The following is a 22,887-nucleotide window of genomic DNA, read 5'->3' on the forward strand; positions in this document are numbered from 1 at the left end:
AGGGGAACATTTTCAGAATTTGGGCCACACACACACACACACACACACACACACACACACACACACACACACACACACACACACACACACACACACACACACACACACACACACACACACACACACACACAATGTATCTATCACTGTTGTCAAGGTTCTCATTGAAGTACAAATAAATCTCCTAGACAGACCTAGTTCTAAGTGGCAGCAAACAAAAGCTGATCATTTTGAGTGTTGGAGAAAAATCTATCCGTTATGCTTTTCCCCCCGACTGCAATGGAACCAGTAGAGGAGAGTGGCATGGATCTAATACGCAATTTAAATAAACCATTTAAAACATGAAATATGTTGAATCCATTTTCTGTGTTTCTGGAGGAGATTTTTGCTGCTCCTGAGACTGTTTGAGTGTTGAAAGTTAACCTCACTAATTACACAAACAAGCAGCAAAATGAAAGTCTCCTGTGGAGCCGGGAGAGACAGATGTGTCAGTCTTTTAGAAAAGATGTCCGTTCCCTGGAGTGATGCCTCCATTTACGATGTGTCTAAAGCCTTATGCTTTCTTCCTAAAGCGAGCCACATTATTGCCCGCTCTTGCAGATGCTTACTGGGAGAGTTGTGCTGTGGCTCTGTGCGGCAGCAGCATCATCATCTAGCCTTATGAGTAGGAGGGAGGAAGGCATAAAGCCTGTCAACCAAGCTGAAGATAAACTACTGCCACAGATGCAGCTATGCACGGAACAAAAAGTCATTGTGATGATTGATTATAACTCTGACTATAAATAATGATTATAAATCTATCTATTCTAATAGAACCCAGGAGAAGACGACCTCAGTCCAACAAATGAGCAGAGAGAAGCTGGAAGAGACATAAAAGTGTAGCAAATCCTCTTCAATAAGATTGCAACTGAAGAGGGTAGGAATTTTTGTGAAAGGTTCATTTTCACCCCAAAACTTAGTTTAAAAACTCCACACTTAATTTATTTGTCTCACTGTATTTCCTGAGTACTGTATGATGAGAATCAAAACAATGATCATTATGATTTGGTGGGGCTGTCACCCCTGGAAAGATCTATGAATATAAAGTTGGTGCAGCTCATAAAAGTAGAGCTTGGTGGTGTCGGATTGAGATGAAAAATATTATACATTTCATAATTACATTTTGAAAAGCACTGTGCAAGCTAGGGAGTCAGAAAATACCAACCATGTCTATTTAATGAGGGTCAATAGAGCTGCCATTTTCATGTTGTATAGATGACCCAGAAAAAGAGAATAGGCTATTGCTTATTATGGTCATTAAGCTGACTTTCCAATTTGAGTTCCAACTCCTGAATGAAAAACCCTGCTTAGACGTGTAACTGCTCTAAGAGCCATATGAGGTCTGTTAACTTGGTCTGATCATCACTAATTTATGTTCCTTTTGAGTCCTTTTCATATTTCATAGTGTGAGAGGGAGTGAAGCAGGAATATAGATAGAGGTGGCTTTAAGCCAAAAAGAACAGCTCTTGAGAAAAGAACAGAGGGATGAGAAGGGAGGAAGAAATGGTGAGAGGGGGGTCCAGGAGGGGAGGGTCAGTATGAGATTTACTGGGGAAGGGTGAGCATGTTTGGAGCGGTGGATGACTGATGAAAGAGGAGTAATAAGAATAAGTCCATGACTGCCAGGAATTTGGGGAGTGTGGGGGTTGGCCAGAGTCATCATCTAGGAGTAATGATGGCAAAGAAGTGGCAAGAGGGAATTTCTGAGTGAAAAGACACAGGCAGGGCAGGCATTGTTAACAAGCATACCCAGTGACAGATTGCAGATGGAGGAGCTTTCTGTGGAGGAGAATGATATGGACAAGATTGGGAGCTCTAAGATGCAGCTTGATATTGGTCTGGATCTCTTCCATTGTGTCTGTCTGCAAGCTGTTTCCTGCTTAAGCCGGGCGTACACCACACCATTTTGGCCCCAATTTAGCTGTCCCAGACAAGTTTTTGATTTCGAAGACAAAATCCCTATTTTGTTGCTTATTCAACCGGCAGTCACTAATGCTCATTTAACATGAGCGGGTTCAAGAGGCAATCTGAGGGCTCCCAGTCCCGTATTTGAGCCGTCCCAGATGTCCCGATAATTTCAAACGTGTTTGATTTTATCGGCACAAAATCTGCAATGTTCTTGTAGTATAATATGTGCAACAACACGTTTTGAGAACGGTGATCAGCAATAGCCAATGAGAGACCACCAGAGAAGAAGCCAGTGACATGTTGACGTTGTTTCATGTAACCCAGAATATGTAGACTCAATGACTATTACTAGTATGCGTTTGTACTTGCCTTTAACCAAAGCCAGTGACAAATCATTAAATCTCTGAAGTTCACAAGCAATGTTATTCAATTCAAAATGTATTGGCTAGATATTTCAACTCTGTATGGCAGTGGTCACCAACCTTTTCTGAGTCGAGATCACTTTTGCAGTCAAAAAGCAAGCCAAAAACCTAACGCTCAGATAAATAAAAAAAATCACTTAAAACATTTAACATGAACCTAATAAAAACAGTTGTGTAGGAATAAGGTTTGTGCATTAGGCCTAATACATTATCACAGCATATTGGCTGTGTGCTTGACCTGCCTATAGTGTTCTTCTCAGACCATATTAGATTTCAAAACATGAGTTTTGATAAGAAAATAGATCAGTTGGTGTATGACTTACGATGCATAAATGGAAATAATTTGCTTTTTAATTTTACTGAACTGATGGTACCTGCATCTGTCTCAGCAGAGGAAGGGAGAGAGCAGCAGAGGGTCCGCCAATTCAAATCAAATCAAATCAAAGCTTATTTGTCACGTGCGCCGAATACAACAACCTTACAGTGAAATGCTTACTTACAGGCTCCAACCAATGGTGCGAAAAAGGTGTTAGTACAATAGGTAAGTAACTAAATAAAACAACAGTAAAAAGACAGGCTATATACAGTAGTGAGGCTATGAAAGTAGAGAGGCTACATACAGACACCGGTTAATCAGGCTGATTGAGGTAGAATGTACATGTAGATATGGTTAAAGTGACTATGCATATATGATGAACAGAGAGTAGCAGTAGCGTAAAAGAGGGGTGGGTGGGGGCACACAATGCAAATAGTCCGGGTAGCCATTTGATTACCTGTTCAGGAGTCTTATGGCTTGGGGGTAAAAACTGTTGAAACCGCTTGCCATGCGGTAGTAGAGAGAACAGTCTATGACTGGGGTGGCTGGGGTCTTTGACAATTTTTAGGGCCTTCCTCTGACACCACCTGGTGTAGAGGTCCTGGATGGCAGGCAGCTTTGCCCCAGTGATGCACTGGGACGTACGCACTACTCTCTGTAGCGACTTGCGGTTAGAGGCCGAGCAATTGCCGTACCAGGCAGTGATGCAACCATTCAGGATGCTCTCGATGTTGCAGCTGTAGAACCTGTTGAGGATCTCAGGACCCATGCCAAATCTTTTTAGTCTCCTGAGGAGGAATAGGCTTTGCCCTGCCCTCTTCACGACTGTCTTGGTGTGTTTGGACCATTCTAGTTTGTTGTTGATGTGGACACCGAGGAACTTGAAGCTCTCAACCTGCTCCACTACAGCCCCGTCGATGAGAATGGGGGCGTGCTCGGTCTTCCTTTTCCTGTAGTACACAATCATTTCCTTAGTCTTGGCTAGGTTGAGGGATAGGTTGTTATTCTGGCACCACACGACCAGGTCTCTGACCACCTCCCTATAGGCTGTCTCATCGTTGTCTGTGATCAGGCCTACCACTGTTGTGTCGTCTGCAAACTTAATGATGGTGTTGGAGTCGTGCCTGGCTATGCAGTCGTGGGTGAAAAGGGAGTACAGGAGGGGACTGAGCACGCACCCCTGTGGAGCTCCAGTGTTGAGGCAGATGTGGCAGATGTGTTGCTACCTACCCTCACCACCTGGGGGCGGCCCGTCAGGAAGTCCAGGATCCAGTTGCAGAGGGAGGTGTTTAGTCCCAGGATCCTTAGCTTAGTGATGAGCTTTGAGTGTACTACGGTGTTGAACGCTGAGCTGTAGTCAATGAAGAGCATTCTCACATAAGTGTTCCGTTGTCCAAGTGGGAAAGGGCAGTGTGGAGTGCAATAGAGATTGCATCATCTGTAGATCTGTTTGGGCGGTATGCAAATTGGAGTGGGTCTAGGGTTTCTGGGATAATGGTGTTGATGTGAGCCATTACCAACCTTTCAAAGCACTTCATGGCTACAGACGTGAGTGCTACGGGTCTGTAGTCATTTAGGCAGGTTGCCTTTGTGTTCTTGGGCACAGGGACTATGGTGTCTGCTTGAAACATGTTGGTATTACAGACTCAATCAGGGACATGTTGAAAATGTCAGTGAAGACACCTGCCAGTTGGTCAGCACATGCCCGGAGCACATGTCCTGATAATCAGTCTTGCCCCGCAGCCTTGTGTATGTTGACCTGTTTAAAGGTCTTACTCACGTCGGCTACGGAGAACGTGATCACACAGTCGTCCGGAGCAGCTGATGCTCTCATGCATGCCTCAGTGTTGCTTGCCTCGAAGCGAGCATAGAAGCGGTTTAGCGCGTCTGGTAGGCTTGTGTCACTGGGCAGCTCGCAGCTGTGCTTCCCTTTGTAGTCTGTAATAGTTTGCAAGCCCTGCCACATAAGATGAGCGTCAGTGTCCACATTCCTCCGGTGAGACTGACCAGAGAGAGGGGACAAAGTCTTCCACCTGATAGCGAAACTCAAGTCGCACCGCATCCACATCTGCCTCATGGACCAATTCATCTTGTTCCTATGACCAGAGAAAGTGAAATAATCCTCGATATTAAAATAGACATGAGGAGCTGCTAATGAGGTAGCCTAGTGGTTAGAGTGTTGGACTAGGCAGGCAGCCTAGTGGTTAGAGCGGACTAGTAACCAAAAGGTTGCAAGCTATCCAATTGGTCAGCCACAGCTCTCGTTGTCCCCCAAGTAGGCCAGGTTTGTCCTTTCAGACAAATGCAACACTTTGCCTACCTGGGAAGACTTTATCATTGTTTTTCCCACAGAAATGTTTGGTGATCGACTAGGAATGCCTTGAAGATCGCCCGGTTGGTGACCCCTGCTGTATGGCAAGCGTGAATGTCTGACTGAAAACCTTTATGAGGCTACTTGGAGCCACATCTCGTTCTAGCTGTTTACCAATCTCATCACATCATTGTTTTCGCAAGACAGCGTGGTATTGAGAATCCTCACGACCAAGTAAATAATCTTTGGTGTGACCGCCCACCCCCGTCTGTGCCACATGGTTTATTGTGGCACCACTATCTTGGCAAGACAAAAAACTACAGGAAAGACAGTCGTTTCATATGAGGCTCAGCCATGTTAGGATTTTCATAGTGTTGGAGAGAAGGACATTAGGAGGGGTAGAAAGGGCACAGTTGTGATGGGTGACTCTTCAAAAGAGGAAGACGATTTCAGAATGAAATGCTAAAAAAAAGAGCAGTTTCAGCAGGAAGAGGGCCATATAAGTGAGCAGGAAAAGCCGACTGTCATTTCTCAGCTTGGCATTGAGTGGGAAGACTGCCTTTTAGTTCAAACTTGCAATACAAGACCATATTCCAGTATATTCTTAAAATCAAGGGAAACCATAGCAGCTCCTACACATGGCTTTAGCATGTTCTTCAGACAACCAACAATTGCATAAATGGGAGAAAAAATGTTATTTCCTCAAGGCTCACAACGCTCAATCCCAAGTCATTTGCTCAAATGAATAACATTGACCAACCCAGGGTGGTGTAATGAAAACCCGGGAATATGTACACTATATCAATGTCTGCGATTCCAGCTAATTGGTTGGCCTTAGCCAATCAGATGTACTAATGAGTGTCTAATTGATACTCAGTTGGAGATAAATCCAGCCTGCACAATGTGTCTCTATGAGGATCAACGTAGAACACTGTAGTAAAGGACTTCATCCTCTCTCCCCAGCCTGGTGGCCTGTACTGGCAGGCGGATGACCTCCTCATGTCTGTTCAGCAGGACACTGATAGTGCCGCAGTCAGCACACATGTCAATTTTCAGCAAACAAACACACTAGCTACTGTTAGAGCTGGGCCTTTGCGGTTGGAAAACTGCACTAGCTAGCACATTTCGCCCATTTTCTTCATTTGAACCATTTCCTCCAATTTTAAGGCAGATGTTGTAATGATGGCACTTATCTTAAATAGACCCTCATTTCCTGTTCTCTGGCTTATTTGGATTAGGGTTTAGATATTGAAAATGAAATATTAATACTGGAATGTATTAAGAATTCATTAAAAAGGAGTAGGCAAATGATGTTTTACAATAATAAAATAGCAAAAGGGCACTATAAAATAGACACATTTTCATCCATTCATCATCTATTTTTATCTATCCATCTGTCTTTTCTCCCCAATGAAGGATATTTGGGATAAATTGGATCTACAGATCAATTGCACTCAACAGTGTATCAGTCATAGTCAGGACAGACCGGCTGCTCTAGGTCACAGAGGAAACGTCAGGCGGCAGACGTAGAAACCTCAGCTTTGACATGCAGGCTGTTCCAGCAGTCAGACAGCAGAGGCAGATGAGGGATCTCTCTTTGTTGTTACCTTTAGCATTCATCAGACTCACCATCACTGGAGCTGCCTGCTCTGATGTCTCTAATCTGGGGCGAACAAAGTCGGGTCTGATTCAACAAGAATGACATGGTAATTCTGCAGAATAATAAACCATTTGTTTCATTTCTGCACGGGGGGTTGAAGGCAGAAGGGTTTCGGATGCCAAAGAGAAAACAATGAGAGGGAATCAGTCAAAGAACCCATTCCGCTGAAAAAAATTGAAAAAAAATTGAAATAATACAATTCAAACCACAACCGGAAATGTCCTAAATCCAGATGATAAGGTCCACAATGCATAAGAAGGATGTCACTTTGATGCAGGCAGGCAGACAGACAGTGTTGACTTGAGCATAGCCCAATCAGATATACTGTTTACTCTAAATACAGACGTACGCCCCAAAACATCAAAGCCCACATCTGTCAGAGAGCTAGACAACGTTGTCTCTTTAAATAATGACCCCTATCATCAGACTACATATTCAGCCAGCTCTGTCGTGACAGTGGGTATCTTCACTGATCATTAAAACCATCATTATTATGGCCAAAAAAACATTAAGGAAAAGTAAAAGAACACAAGCTAATATCTAATGATCAACAACAAGCTAGCAACCTAAGAGGAATATGTGTAATGCTCTTAATTCCTCTCATATTTAATAGTTTGGATTAATCCTTCCCTTTGATGTTTTCCTGGTGAAATGATTCAAGCTCGTCTGCTTTATTTAGACTGATATGGCTCGTACGTTTCAATAAAGGAGTCTCAGTCCATCGTTAGTAGGGTATTTGATATGTCCGTCCTCCGAGGGTTTGTGTGTCTCACAGCCCCCAATCATCTTGTCTCAGAGTAGGCAGAGGGAGAGGAGGATGGCTCTGATGTCGACACTTTAAATTAAACTGATGAAATTAATTCAAAGATGTGAATCCATCACACAATATCAGTCCTGGCATATGGGGTGCCTTAAAATATTAATAATTAATAGAATCATGTTATTGAACCACTGCAGAGCTCAGGTTATAATTTTCTCATTTTCACTCCTGCCAATTTCCCGGCATGAAATGGAAGGGGGAGAAAACAAATTGAACAAATAATACCTTTTTGCTATGAATTTTAGATTAAGGCTTGTCACCTATTATACTTATATTAAATTACATGATGGAAAGTTTGGGAGATAACTTTTTTATCACCACAGCTTGAATACACATTTTATAGAGCATAATTCATATAAATGAGATATCTTTGACAGTGCAGTGGGATGAAACCCAGACGTGTGTGGATTCTTTATTATGCTTTAGAAGAAAGATGTATGGCCATATTTGTATGCTCCCGGAAATCCGATCCAAGTGTAAATAATAATATTATATAAGGCAGTTAAAGTCACATTTGAAACATGCAAAGAGTCCCTGTATTTACTTTCTTTTGCACAGGGAAAACATAGTAACCAGCACATGACTACTTATGGCTGTTTCTGGAGCCCTTCAGACACACAGACAAATGTGGTCCTGATCGCTGCCTTATATTTCTATTGAATTGCCTAGGGACATGTTGTAGTACCAGATCAGCTAAAGACCCTCTGAGGTGACGAATGAAATGGTCGATAATTCACCAGAGGCTGGACTTCAAGAGCTAAAAGCCAAAAGACATCCAGGGGACCGCAGTACACGGCCTAATCTCACATCAAATCCCCCAAGACCACTCCTGGAACGGATCCACACCTGTTTGTTATGTGGCATTCGACTAGGAGAGGAAACAAACTTTATTGGTTGTGTGCAGTATAGTACTTACTCTGTACACATTGGCATGAACAACGTGTACATGAATTAAAGATAATGATTTTGCATCAATGTGTATCAAAACAGGGGAGCAAGAGATTGTGTAACCCTGCGTTATTTGTGTACATCATAGTGGAGTTGATAATACCACTAAAGCACTATAGTAAAATTGTGCGCTGCCCCATTATGGAGCGGTCTCCCTCCATTTGTACGTATGTTAGTCACACATGACATCTCAGACACCACAGACCCGATTTTGACTAAATTTGGGTGAATGATGCGTCTTGCCATGTAGATCCAAAATGTAAAAAATGACACAAATTGGCCTGAGGGGCACTAAAGTAATCAACATCAAACTTCAAACAAGCATTACTCCTGTCCCATTCGAGCTACAGCCATTACATTTTGTACATACAGTACCAGTCAAAAGTTTGGACACACCTGCTCACTCAAGAGATTTTCTTTAATTTGACTATTTTCAACACTGTAGAATAATAGTGAAGAAAACAAAACTATGAAAAATAAACATATGGAATCATGTACTAATCAAGCAAGTGTTAAACAAATCTATATATATTTGAGATTCTTCAAAGTAGCCACCCTTTGCCTTGATGACAAGTTTGCCCACTCTTGGCATTCTCTCAACCAGCTTCATAAGGTAGTCACCTGGAATGCATTTCAATTAACAGGTGTGCTTTGTTAAAAGCTCATTTGTGGCATTTCTTTCCTTCTTAATGCGTTTCAGCCAATCAGTTGTGTTGTGACAAGGTAGGGGTGGTATACAGAAGATAGACCTATTTGGTAAAAGACCAAGTCCATACTATGACAAAAAAAACACCTCAAATAAGTAAAGAGAAACGACACTCCATCATTACTTTAAGACATGAAGGTCAGTCAATGCAGAAAATTTAAAGAACTTCGAAAGTTTCAAATGCAGTCGCAAAAACCATCAAGCGCTATGAGGAGGACCGCCACAGGAAAGGAAGACCCAGAGTTACCTCTGCTGCAGAGGATACATGTAAGTTCATCAGAGTTAACTGCACCTCAGATTACAGCCCAAATAAACGCTTCACAGTGTTCAAGTAACAGACACATCTCAACATCAACTGTTCAGAGGAAACTGCGTGAATCAGGCCTTCATGGTCGAATTGCTGCAAAGAAACCACTACTAAAGGACACCAATAATAAGATAATAATCAAATTTTCTGCCAACAAAGTTTGAACAAGAATAGCTTATTTTCAATGAATTAAATATGCATTCTCACACTTTTGTATAATATCAGCCAGTAGTTTTGAATGTGGTGCTCATGAACCAAAGTTGGTACCTGTTTTATGTGTACTACTTCATGTGATCCATTTCAGGTGATATGTTTTGCAACTTGTATTTTGCAATTTGTATGTTATCATACAAATTTAGAAATTAATGTGATATGTAACGAATCCAATTTGTGCAATATGTTACGAATTTGGATCCCAGAGTGCATCTTTGATTTCAAATCACACTTCTTTTCATTGTTGACTCAGAAACCTTGGTTAATGGTTAAAAAGACTGACCGATGTAATGGCTAGCGTGAGGCAAATTAACATAAATGGGCAGGCATTAGATATTCTCAAGTTAAGCTACATAGGCCTCCCGGGTGGCGCAGTGGTGCTGTACTGCAGCGCCAGCTGTGCCATCAGAGTCCCTGGGTTCGCGCCCAGGCTCTGTCGTAACCGGCCGCGACCGGGAGGTCCGTGGGGCGACGCACAATTGGCCTAGCGTCGTCCGGGTTAGGGAGGGATTGGTCGGTAGGGATCTCCTTGTCTCATCGCGCACCAGCGACTCCTGTGGCGGGCCGGGCGCAGTGTGCGCTAGCCAAGGTTGCCAGGTGCACGGTGTAGCCTGGTACGGCTGGCTTCCGGGTTGGATGCGCGCTGTGTTAAGAAGCAGTACAGCTGGTTGGGTTGTGTATCGGAGGACGCATGACATTCAGCCTTCGTCTCTCCCGAGCCCGTACGGGAGTTGTAGCAATGAGACAAGATAGTAGCTACTACAACAATTGGATACCACGAAATTGGGGAGAAAAATGGGTAAAATAAAAACAAATTAAAAAAATTAAGCTACATGACCAAAAGTATATGGACACCTGCTCGTCGAACATCTCATTCCAAAATCATGGCCATTAATATGGAGTTGGTCCCCCTGCTTGCTGCTATAACAGCCTCCACTCTTCTTTGAAGGCTTTCCACTAGATGTTGGAACATTGCTGTGGGGACTTCCATTCAGCCACAAGAGCATTGGTGAAGTTGGGCACTGATGATGGGCGATTAGGCCTGGCTCGCAGTCAATGTTCCAATTCATCCCAAAGGTGTTTGATGGGATTGAGGTCAGGGCTCTGTGCATGCCGAACCATAAAGACAGCCCCAGACCCGTATCCCTTCTCCACCAAACTTTACAGTTGGCACTATGCATTGGGGCAGGTAGTGGGTTCCTAGCATCCACCAAACCCAGATTTGTCCGTCGTACTGCCAGATGGTGAAGCGTAATTCATCACTCCAGAGAATGCGTTTCCACTGAGTCCAATGGCGGATTTTACCGACGCTTGGCATTTCACATGTTTATCTTAGGCTTGTGTGAGGCTTCTAGGCCATGGAAACTCATTTCATGAAGCTGCCGACAAACAGATTGTGTTGCTTCCAGAGGCAGTTTGGAACTCGGTAGTGAGTGTTGCAACCGAGGACAAGCGATTTTTACACGCTACGCACTTCAGTACTCGGCTGTCCTGTTCTGTGAGCTTGTGTGGCCTGCCACTTCGCGGCTGAGCCATTGTTGCTCCTAGTTCAGAAATGTGACAAACTGACTTGTTGGTAAGGTGACATCCTATGACGGTGCCACGTTGAAAGTCACTGAGCTCTTCAGTAAGGCCATTCTACTGCCAATGTCTGTCTATGGAGATTCCATGGCTCTGTGCTCGATTTTATACACCAATCAGCAACGGGTGTGGATGAAATAGCCAAATCCACTCATTTGAAGGGGTGTCCACATACTTTGTATATATAGTGTAGTTTTTTGTGCGAGTACTTGATAATAATTTAAGGTGAGTACTCAAACAGTTTCAAATGCCCTAGTAGCATCTTACTGTTTGCATACGTGTAATTTATAGACAACAGTGGACTGATCTGAATATTTCACAGTCAATTCATTGACATCAACCATTATGTTACTATCAGTATAGTCTAGCGAGACTCCTTTGGATAACTGTCTCTTGTCTGTCCCCACATCATTCGTGGGGGACGACATGTTTAATGTTGCCTTGTTATTCAATAGCTGCTGCTCTATCCAGACGTGTCCTGTATTACTCTCAGAATAATTCCTGTGCGATGTATTGTGACTGTGTTTGGAGCTACTGTTTTAGTCAAATGGAACTGTTAATAGGTGAATTGTGGACACCTGCACATCGTTCGTCATTTCTGTTGCTACAAGGAAATCCTCACGTGATTAGCGAAGAATCAGACATTGTGCACAAAGTGGTACCACTTAGATAGGCATTTTTTGAGGGGGTTTAATTTCCTATGGCCATAGGTTTCGTTCTGAGTGGTTGTATTCAAATGCAGTTGTATTCAATTGTTTACATGAGATACCTTGGGATTACTGAATTATTGAAAAGAATAACGATTTAGCAGTAATACATTTGTCTCTGAAAATAATGTTGCATATTCATTTCTGGATAAGCACCCAGGTATTTTTGATTATATACACACACACATATATGGTTACAATTGCTCCAGTTCTGATAAAGTATTTCACTAAATAAAACATAAAGTCAATAAAATGATTCCAACTTTAAATGGCAAAACAGCTCTGAGCTACATTTGCAGTATCGGTGTAAGATAAATACAATATACTGCATTACTTGGATTGGAATAGAGCCAAGTTTCCTCAACATAAGACATTTATGATATCGACCAACTCTACAACATTTTGTCTTGTAAAGAATATTGCTCCACCTACCGTCAACATCTATAGGCCTCATCCAGCAAATGAAGTATACAGTTGAAGTCAGAAGTTTCCATAAACTTAGGTTGTGTATGTAATTAAACGAGTCATTAAAACTTGTTTTTCAACCACTCCACAAATGTCTTGTTAACAAACTATAGTTTTGGCAAATCGGTTAGGACATCTACTTAAGTCATTTTTCCAACAATTGTTTACAGACAGATTATTTCACTTATAATTCACTGTATCACAATTCCAGTGGGTCAGAAGTTTACATACACTAAGTAGACTGTGCATTTAAACAGCTTGGAAAATTCCAGAAAATGATGTCATGGCGTTAGAAGCTTATGCTAGGCTAATTGACATAATTTGAGTCAATTGTGTACCTGTGGATTTATTTCAAGGCCTACCATTAAACTCAGTGCCTCTTTGCTTGACATCATGGGAAAATCAACAGAAATCAGCCAAGACCTCGGAAGAAATATTGTAGACCTCCACAAGTCTGGTTCATCCTTGGGAGCAATTTCCAAATGCCTGAAGGTACCACATTTATCTGTACAAACAATAGTACGCAAGTACACGGCTCAAAAAAATAAAGGGAACACTAAAATAACACATCCTAGATCTGAATGAATGAAATATTCTTATTAAATACGTTTTGCTTTACATCGTTGAATGTGCTGACAACAAAATCACACAAAAATGATCAATGGAAATCAAATGTATCAACCCATAGAGGTCTGAATTTGGAGTCACACTCAAAATTAAAGTGGAAAACCACACTGCAGGCTGATCCAACTTTGATGTAATGTCCTTAAAACAAGTCAAAATGAGGCTCAGTAGTGTGTGTGGCCTCCACGTGCCTGTATGACCTCCCTACAATGCCTGGGCATGCTCCTGATGAGGTGGCGGATGGTCTCCTGAGGGATCTCCTCCCAGACCTGGACTAAAGCATCTGCCAAGTCCTGGACAGTCTGTGGTGCAACGTGGCGGATGGAGCGAGACATGATGTCCAAGATGTGCTCAATTGGATTCAGGTCTGGCGAACGGGAGGGCCAGTTCATAGCATCAATGCCTTCCTCTTGCAGGAACTGCTGACACACTCCAGCCACATGAGGTCTAGCATTGTCTTGCATTAGGAGGAACCCAGGGCCAACCACACCAGCATATGGTCTCACAAGGGGTCTGAGGATCTCATCTCAGTCAGGCTACCTCTGGCGAGCACATGGAGGGCTGTGCGGCCCCCCAAAGAAATGCCACCCCACACCATGACTGACCCACCGCCAAACCGGTCATGCTGGAGGATGTTGCAGGCAGCGTTCTCCACGGCGTCTCCAGACTGTCACGTCTGTCACATGTGCTCAGTGTGAACCTGCTTTCATCTGTGAAGAGTACAGGGCGCCAGTGGCGAATTTGCCAATCTTGGTGTTCTCTGGCAAATGCCAAACGTCCTGCACGGTGTTGGGCTGTAAGCACAACCCCCACCTGTGGACGTCGGGCCTTCATACCACCCTCGTGTAGTCTGTTTCTGACCGTTTGAGCAGACACATGCACATTTGTGCCCTGCTGGAGGTCATTTTGCAGGGCTCTGGCAGTGCTCCTCCGTGCACAAAGGCGGAGGTAGCGGTCCTGCTGCTGGGTTGTTGCCCTCCTACGGCCTCCTCCACGTCTCCTGATATACTGGCCTGTCTCCTGGTAGCGCCTCCATGCTCTGGACACTACGCTGACAGACACAGCAAACCTTCTTGCCACATCTCGCATTGATGTGCCATCCTGGATGAGCTGCACTACCTGAGCCACTTGTGTGGGTTGTAGACTCCGTCTCATGCTACCACTAGAGTGAAAGCACCGCCAGCATTCAAAAGTGACCAAAACATCAGCCAGGAAGCATAGGAACTGAGAAGTGGTCTGTGGTCCCCACCTGCAGAACCACTCCTTTATTGGGGGTGTCTTGCTAATTGCCTATAATTTCCACCTGTTGTCTATTCCATTTGCACAACAGCATGTGAAATTTATTGTCAATCAGTGTTGCTTCCTAAGTGGACAGTTTGATTTCACAGAAGTGTGATTGACTTGGAGTTACATTGTGTTGTTTAAGTGTTCCCTTTATTTTTTTGAGCAGTGTATAAACACCATGGGACCACGAAGCCGTCATACCGCTCAGGAAGGAGACGCGTTCTGTCTCCTAGAGATTAACATACTTTGGTGCGAAAAGTGAAAATCAATCCCAGAACAACAGCAAAGGACCTCGTGAAGATGCGGGAGGAAACAGGTACAAAAGTATCTATATCCACAGTAAAATGAGTCCTATATTGAGAAAACCTGAAAGGCCGCTCAGCAAGTAAGAAGCCACTGCTCCAAAACCGCCATAAAAAAGCCAGACTACGGTTTGCAACTGCACATGGGGACAAAGATTGTACTTTTTGGAGAAATGTCGTCCGGTCTGATGAAACTGTTTGGCCATATTGACCATCGTTATGTTTGGAGGAAAAAGGGGGAGGCTTGCAAGTCGTGGAACATAATCCCAACTGTGAAGCAAGGGAAAGGCAGCATCATGTTGTGGGGGTGCTTTGCTGCAGGAGGGACTGGTGCACTTCACAAAATAGATGGCTGCATGAGGAAGGAAAATTATGTGGATATATTGAAGCAACATCTCAAGACATCAGTCAAGAAGTTAAAGCTTGGTCACAAATGGGTCTTCCAAATGGACAATGACCCCAAGCATACTTCCAAAGTTGTGGCAAAATGGCTTAAGGACAACAAAATCAGGGTATTGGAGTGGCCATCACAAAGCCCTGACCTCAATCCTATAGAGAAGTTGTGGGCAGAACTGAAAAAGCGTGTGCGAGCAAGGAGGCCTACAAACCTGACTCAGTTACACCAGCTCTGTCAGGTAGGAATGGGCCAAAATTCACCCAACTTATTGTGGGAAGCTTGTGGAAGGCTACCCGAAACGTTTGACAATGCTACCAAATACTAATTGAGTGTATGTAAACTTCTGACCCACTGGGAATGTGATGAAAGAAATAAAAGCTGAAAAAAATCACTCTACTATTATTCTGACATTTCACACTCTTAAAATAAAGTGGTGATCCTAACTGACCTAAGACAGGGAATTTTTACTAGGATTAAATGTCAGGAATTGTGAAAAACTGAGTTGAAAGGTATTTGGCTAAGGTGTATGTAAACTTCCGACTTCAACTGTACATGTGCATCATCCTTTAACGGGTGATGGTTTTACAATATTTATACTGTCTGTTACCCTCCAGCTATTTAACCAATCACATCGAAACATTCAGTGAACATGAATAAACATAAGTAGTTATAACGCATGAGCTGTATTGATAAAAGAGGAATAAATGAATAGATAAGTACAAAAATATACATATAAGGCCACAGTATAAAACTTGAACTTTTGAAACATGGGGTAAAATTGTTGTTGGCAAATCATTCCTTTTCAATCCATGAATGACTGAGTGAGTTTTGCTACTGGGAGCTGAATCCAGGAGATGCATTAACGTGTAATCTGTCACAAAGTCTCACTTTCCAAACAAGGAGATATTGATCGGATGGGAACCTTTTCTTTCACTAATTCTGTTTGCACAGAGTTTTGGCTTCAGCTCTGAATTTTCCAGAAACTTAAAAAATACTAAACACTATGGTAGTTCATGGGACAGGGAGAGCATATAGATTGGTGTGACTGCTATAACTGACATCTGTGGAAATCTGGGTTCATGCAAGGTAATAGATACACAGTGAATATGACTCAAGATGGACTTTTTGTACAGCTATTTTAGTTGCTTCACATTCTCAATATTTCATAGGGTCTGCCTGTCATGTAGTTAGCCATCCATCAGAGAGTCATACTGTTCATAACATGAAAGTGTCAATGTTCTACTACTTCTCCATTACTAAGGTATGTTCTGATTTCTAACACTGCTGGCCATGTTCTCCAGGGTATAACCTCAACATAAGGAGAGGACAACCTCACACAGGCATGTGACAGCCACAATGTGGCCTCATCCATCAATGGCTGACGTTAGATATTGTTTTGTTTTTTTTCTGAAGGGGAACAGAAGCCTAGAACGAAGGGGAGGTTTTATGGCAATCAACCAAAGGTGCTGCATGATACATGACCGGAATATGCAAATACATCGTGTAGCCTGACCATAGCAGATTTTCAAATCTCACTTCCAAACCCTGAAGGAACTGGGCAAAGCACTGCTAGCAAATAAACACTAGGGGCACATTTCATGTAACAATAATCGAATTGACAGACCATTATGTGAGGCCATATGAACATGTGGTTATAGAATGACACGTTTACGACCTGTACTGTATAGTGGAGATGTTCCAGAATTATTTAGGACTTTCTACACAATGAAAATGCCTCCCCATATCAATTCACTCCATCCCAAATCAAAGAAAAACAAGAAGCCTTGTCATTCAGTTGCAATAACATTCATCCTTAGCCTTCATGCTTGTCTATGGTACATACTGTAGCATCAATTTCTACACTCATCCACAGTGGTTTTACATCCATGGTAATCCTTTAGAGAACAATAGTCGTTTTTACATAAACTGTGAAATACCAGGAGAGAACAGAGTACTGTGACAGCAAGTAGCCAAAATATAACAAGAGCAATTGGTTTCTTCCAAGGGAGTATTGTGGTCAGTTCAGTTCAGAGTAAACTGATAAATACTGCATTAAGAAATAGTGATAATGTTTTTTTTTACATGGGGGGAGGAATAGCATAAGATACTATAATAGTGAGGAGCCAAGATATTTACTGAGGGAGGGAGGGAGGTAAACTGCTTCTGAACTTCCCTCTGCGCTGATGCTCATTAAAATTGCAGATCACATCCCTCATCAGCGCCATGCCAGTTCAAAACACCAGCCTGCGCTTCCTTTCCATTGGACTGTCAGTCTTAACAGATCAGCAGGAGACAGGGACGGTAAGAGAGAGACAAGGCCCACCATTTTCCCGCTACAAACACAGCCATCTCACAGCAATTGTATTCCCCAGAGTGATAATCCTTCTGGCAGAGAATAAATACATGCTGAGGGACATTCTTCCACAGATAAAGATAATAAGGCAACAAGAATGACAACATTGTCTCCAAACGACCTCTGAGATTAATGTGGTCATGCCTCCCAACAGATATATAATATTCACAAATGCACATTTCTAGCAGGATAAATAGTTAATATGAAGGCTGAGGAGTAAATATGAATGGCAGTAACATTGCATCACAGGGGACAGTCCCCTCCCGTCCAAAGCTCGCACCCTCAAACATAAAAATCTGCACCAGCTTTTTAATAATGTTCTCTGGTGATGCTCTATTTCTTCAAATGTTCCCACAAAATGGCATAATGCACGAATCTCATACAAGAGCAATTTTAGACAAACCTTCAACATAACAAGATGATAGAAATCATATCATTAAATTGATGTGTGCTCTCATCCAAATAGGTAGATTTAGTTTTCACAGATATTGAAGCCCTGAAATGGGTAACTAACGCTGCTGTCTCATTTGGTATTCTGAATAGACCTCAACAAGAAAAACGAGGCTGCTACAGACTCACCCCTTTTTCTCTCATTAGACTTGACCCTGGAAAAGGTGCCTCACACAAACAACAAACTTAATTTCACACTAACTGTATGCCTCTCACTGAAGAGTGTGCATACTGAATTAAGAGCGTGACATCCCTGATACAAATATTACTTCTCTTGACGATCAATAGACTGAGCCTGCTCTTTGCTTGCTTTTATTACCCACTGAATGAATCCCTGGGTCTCCTAGATAAATACATACCCCCAAAATCATTCTATTCCTCTTGTTGCCAAGGGGCATGCAATGATCAGGAGTAATAATGTTTTCTCAGAATAACAACCTTTTCTGTGATTATGTGAATAAAGCACAGACTGCAGTACACACTGTCATACTGTAGTAGTGTAGATCCCAATGCCTTAAGGACCTTGCAAAAGGTTACACCTAACACCTGCAATAGTGGTCACTATGGAGTTCTTGGGTTGGCATCATGGACAGATTTGGTGGACAACATACCATTTGGCTGAAAGTGTTTAGCTTTACTTCAGCTGGAACCATTTTCATTATTTTCATGGCAAAGTGATGGAAATTAGTCTGATTTATAGGTACCTATTGAGCAAAGCTCAATACTATGTACAGTACAGCATAGAACTGGTCATAAACAAAAAACTAGCTACTTGTTTAAGACATTTTGATTAAATGGTAAGAACACACAGACAGTGGCATATGCAGGTAGGTGATGTATAACCCTTTGTTGTTGCATTCCCCAGACCGGGTGGTCTTACCGTTCTCTCCATCTGACTTCCTCTCCTGCTCAGTGTCGGTGAGCGACAGGACAGAGTTGGCTCTGCTGGACAGACAGGAGCTGTGCTCTGATTTGATCTCCTGCATCCACAGTCTGAGGGCGTGGTCGGGCGAAGGCCCACCCTCCGTCTCTGTTTCCACATCAGAGCCCATGCCCAGCGGGTAGCCGTGCTGGGGGGCAGAGCGCAGTTCCGCCTGGTAACTGGGCCGTGCTAGCTGGTCCAGGTCTAGGACAGATGAAGGAAATAAAAAAATCAAGTCACATACTGTAATAGCTATATTTACTTATATATTTTCATATCACTGTGAGTGTTTTATGGTGTTACATAAGATCATGTATCAAAACAAACTATTATACACTACAGTATTATACACTACACTAAACTCATAACATTTTAAATAAGCGGGCACAGCAAGAGCCAAGAGAAAACTACTTTGTAAGCTACAGTACCTTGTATAACTGTGGAATGATACAAATAGTAGAATAGATAATACTTTGGAATGTAATATTTTTTGTCTTTCATTAAAATTCACAAAAGACCTCTAAATGGCTCAACTTTAAACATCAATCTTTGAACAACCATCTAAAGAACATTCCCACTAAATAAGAAACAAAGACTGTTTCAATTCTAATAAAACCATCAGATAATTCATAGTGACATATGGTTTCAGGGAGGACATGCTGTGAAGTGAAGTGAGTTTTTCTCGTGCTAAGATCTCCCAAATAAGGCAGCGGAAAGATATATTTTTGGTGCTCACTTACATATCCCATGGGGAAGTGCTCACAACACAAAAATCGTTTCTAAGAGTCCGATTTTTTTTCAAAGAATACACTCTATAGGTATTACAGTATCCCCCATGTTGTCATACTCTATCAATTCAAAGGCAGCTGGTAGCATTGAAAGCAAATCTGCAAAGGCTGTTCTGGAGTGCAACATGTCATATTGTTGTCAGTGCACATCAGTGCATCATTTTCGAAACAATGTTAGGTCCTTATTTTCCTGAGAAATGTAACGATTACATAAAGATCTTGGGGAACAGAGCTATTTTAGAATATAGATCTTTTACTACTGCACGTTGCTACCTACAGTACCAGTCAAAAGTTTGGACAAGGGTTTTTCTTTATTTTTTACTATTCTCTACATTGCAGAATAATAGTGAATATATCAAAACTATGAAATAACACAAATGGAATCATGTAGTTACTATAAAAATACATTTTAAATTTGAGATTCTTCAAAGTAGCCACCCTTTGCCTTGATGACAGCTTTGACCACTCTTAGAATTCTCTCACCAAGCTTCACCTGGAATGCTTTTCCAACAGTCTTGAAGGAGTTCCCACATATGCTGAGCCCTTGTTGGCTGCTTTTCCTTCACTCTGAGGTCCAACTCATCCCAAACCATCTCAATTGGGTTGAGGTTGGGTGATTGTGGAGGCCAGGTCATCTGATGCAGCACTCCATCACTCTCGCTCTTACACAGCCTGAAGGTGTGTTGGGTCATTGTCCTGTTGAAAAACAAATGATAGTCCCACTAAGCGCAAGCCATATGGGATGGCGTATTGCTACAGAATGCTGTGGTAGCAATGGTGGTTAAGTGTGCCTTGAATTCTAAATAAATCACTGACAGTGTCACCAGCAAAGCACCCCCACACCATCACACCTCCTCCTCCATGCTTCATGGTTGGATGTACACATGCGAAGGTTATCCATTCAGTCTCACAAAGACACAGGGGTTAGAACCACAAATCTCAAATTTGGACTCACCAGACCAAAGGACAGATTTCCACTGGTCTAATGTCCATTGCTCATGTTTCTTGCCCCAAGCAAGTCTCTTCTTCTCATTGGTGTCCTTTAGTACTTTCTTTGCATCAATTCAACCATGAAGGCCTGATTCACACAGTCTCCGCTGAACAGTTGATGTTGAGATGTGTCTGTTACTTGAACTCCGTGAAGCATTTATTTGGGCTGCAATTTCTGAGGCTGGTAACTCTAATGATCTTATCCTCTTCAGCAGAGGTAACTCTGGGTCTTCCTTTCCTGTGGCGGTCCTCATGAGAGCCAGTTTTATCATAGTGCTTGATGGTTTTTGCGACTGCACTTGAAGAATGATGGACTGTCATTTATCTTTGCTTGTTTGAGCTGTTCTTGCTATAATATGGCATTTTACCAAATAGTGCTATCTTCTGTATACCACCCTACAAGTGATTAGCTCAAACGCATAAAGAAAGAAATTCCACAAATTAACTTTTAACAAGGCACAACTGTTAATTGAAACGCATTGCAGGTGACTACCTCATGAAGTTGGTTGAGAGAATGCCAAGAGTGTGCAAAGCTGTCATGAATCCAAAGGGTGGCTACTTTGAAGAATCTGTTTAACACTTGTTTTGTTACTACATTATTCCATATATGTTATTTCATAGTTTTGATGTTTTCACTATTATTCTACAATGTAGAAAATAGTAAAAATAAATCTCAGTTTGGGTATTGGTTAGGCTACAATTAGGCTGTGGAAATGTTAGCTAAATTGAGGTGAGTGCTGCTCATGATAATCTTGTCTAGTTGGCTCATTTATTAGGACAATCAGAACATTTTGCCAGCATGTTAGTGTATGTACAGTGCATTTGCATTTTGTTAAATTACAGACTTATTCTAAAATAGATTAAACAGATTTTTTTCCTCATCAATCTACACATAATATCCCATAATGACAAAACAAAACCATATTTTTTGACATTTTTGCACATTTTTAATACATCCCCCGGGGATTACTCCAGACATTACTCATGATGCTTGACATTCAGGCCAAAGAGTTCAATCTTTGTTTCATCAGACCAGAGAATCTTGTTTCTCATGGTCTGAGAGTCTTTAGGTACCTTTTGGAAAACTCAAAGAGGGCTGTCATATGCCATTTACTGAGGAGTGGCTTCTGTCTGGCCACTCTACCATAAAGGCCTGATTGGTGGAGTGCTGCAGAGACGGTTGTCCTTCTGGAAGGTTCTCCCATCTCCACAAAGGAACTCTGGAGCTCTGTCAGAGTGACCATCGGGTTCTTGGTGACCTCCCTGACCAAGGCCCTTCTCCCCCGATTGCTCCGTTTGGCAGGGAGGCCAGCTCTTCTTCCATTTAAGAATGATAGAGGTCACTGTGTCCTTGGGGGCTTTCAATTTTGCAGACATGTTTTGGTACCCTTCCCCAGATCTTTGCCTCGACACGGTCCTGTCTCAGGGTCCTACGGACAATTCCTTTGACCTCATGACTTGTTTTTTTCTCTGACATGCACTGTCAACTGTGGGACCTTATATAGACAGGTGTGTGCCTTTCCAAATCATGTCCAATCAATTGAATTTACCACAGGTGGACTCAAGTTGTAGAGACAGGATGCACCTGAGCTCAATTTCGTGTCTCATAGCAAAGGGTCTGAATACTTATGTAAATAAGGTATTACATTTTGTTTTATACATCTGCTAAAATTTCTAAAAACCTAGTTTCCCTTTGTCATTATGGGGTATTGTGTGTAGATTGATGAGTAATTAAAAAAAAATATATAATCCATTTTAGAATAAGGCTGCAATTTAACAAAATGTGGAAAAAGTCAAGGGGTCTGAATACTTTCCGAATACACTGTAGTTTAGGCCAAACAAGTGGATTATTTTGCTGTTCACTCGCAGTCGCTTAGTATCCTAGGCCGACCAAAAGCTTGCGACTTGTCTTAATCAATCAATTTTGTTTTACTGAATCTCCATCTGTCTATTTGTGACTTCTCTGGCTGGGCAACTAAGTGGAGATTGTATAGCTCATCTATTTGTTTGCTCAACTATCACTGATTAGAAACATTTTGCATGCAATAATGTAGCCTAAATCAAGTGTAGGCCTATTATTTTGCGGTTCCACACGTTGCCATGACGCAAGTTATATTGTTATATGTCATTACATTCTTAGACTACTATAAAATATGTGTGTTGACTGTGATCAGGGTAGTCTAAGTGTTTTGTCTGTTTAATTTACAAAACATCTATTGATTTCATGTGCATGGCGCACCCATGTAGCCTTTAGGCTGTCCAGACCAGTAACATCATTAAACTCAAAATATGCCATATTAATTTGAAAATAACTTTAGTCTTGCAATGTTTCTTAGGACCTGCCTAAAATACATTTTTTAAAGTATTTCTTTGTGAT

At 42.1% G+C, this 22,887-nt stretch overlaps 1 protein-coding gene across 1 annotated transcript in view; it reads right to left on the bottom strand.

Annotated features, from left to right (window-relative positions):
* The window catches only part of LOC139418412 (teneurin-1-like), a 132,755-nt gene that overhangs the window by 101,029 nt on the left and 8,839 nt on the right, over nt 1-22,887 (bottom strand). Inside the window, exon 2 of the mRNA XM_071167817.1 lies at nt 18,691-18,936. Within this exon, the coding sequence (XP_071023918.1) occupies nt 18,691-18,936 (246 nt within the window). The remainder of the gene's footprint in view (nt 1-18,690; nt 18,937-22,887) is intronic.

Source organism: Oncorhynchus clarkii, chromosome 10 (assembly GCF_045791955.1).
Source record: "Oncorhynchus clarkii lewisi isolate Uvic-CL-2024 chromosome 10, UVic_Ocla_1.0, whole genome shotgun sequence".
NCBI classification, from domain to species: domain Eukaryota; kingdom Metazoa; phylum Chordata; class Actinopteri; order Salmoniformes; family Salmonidae; genus Oncorhynchus; species Oncorhynchus clarkii.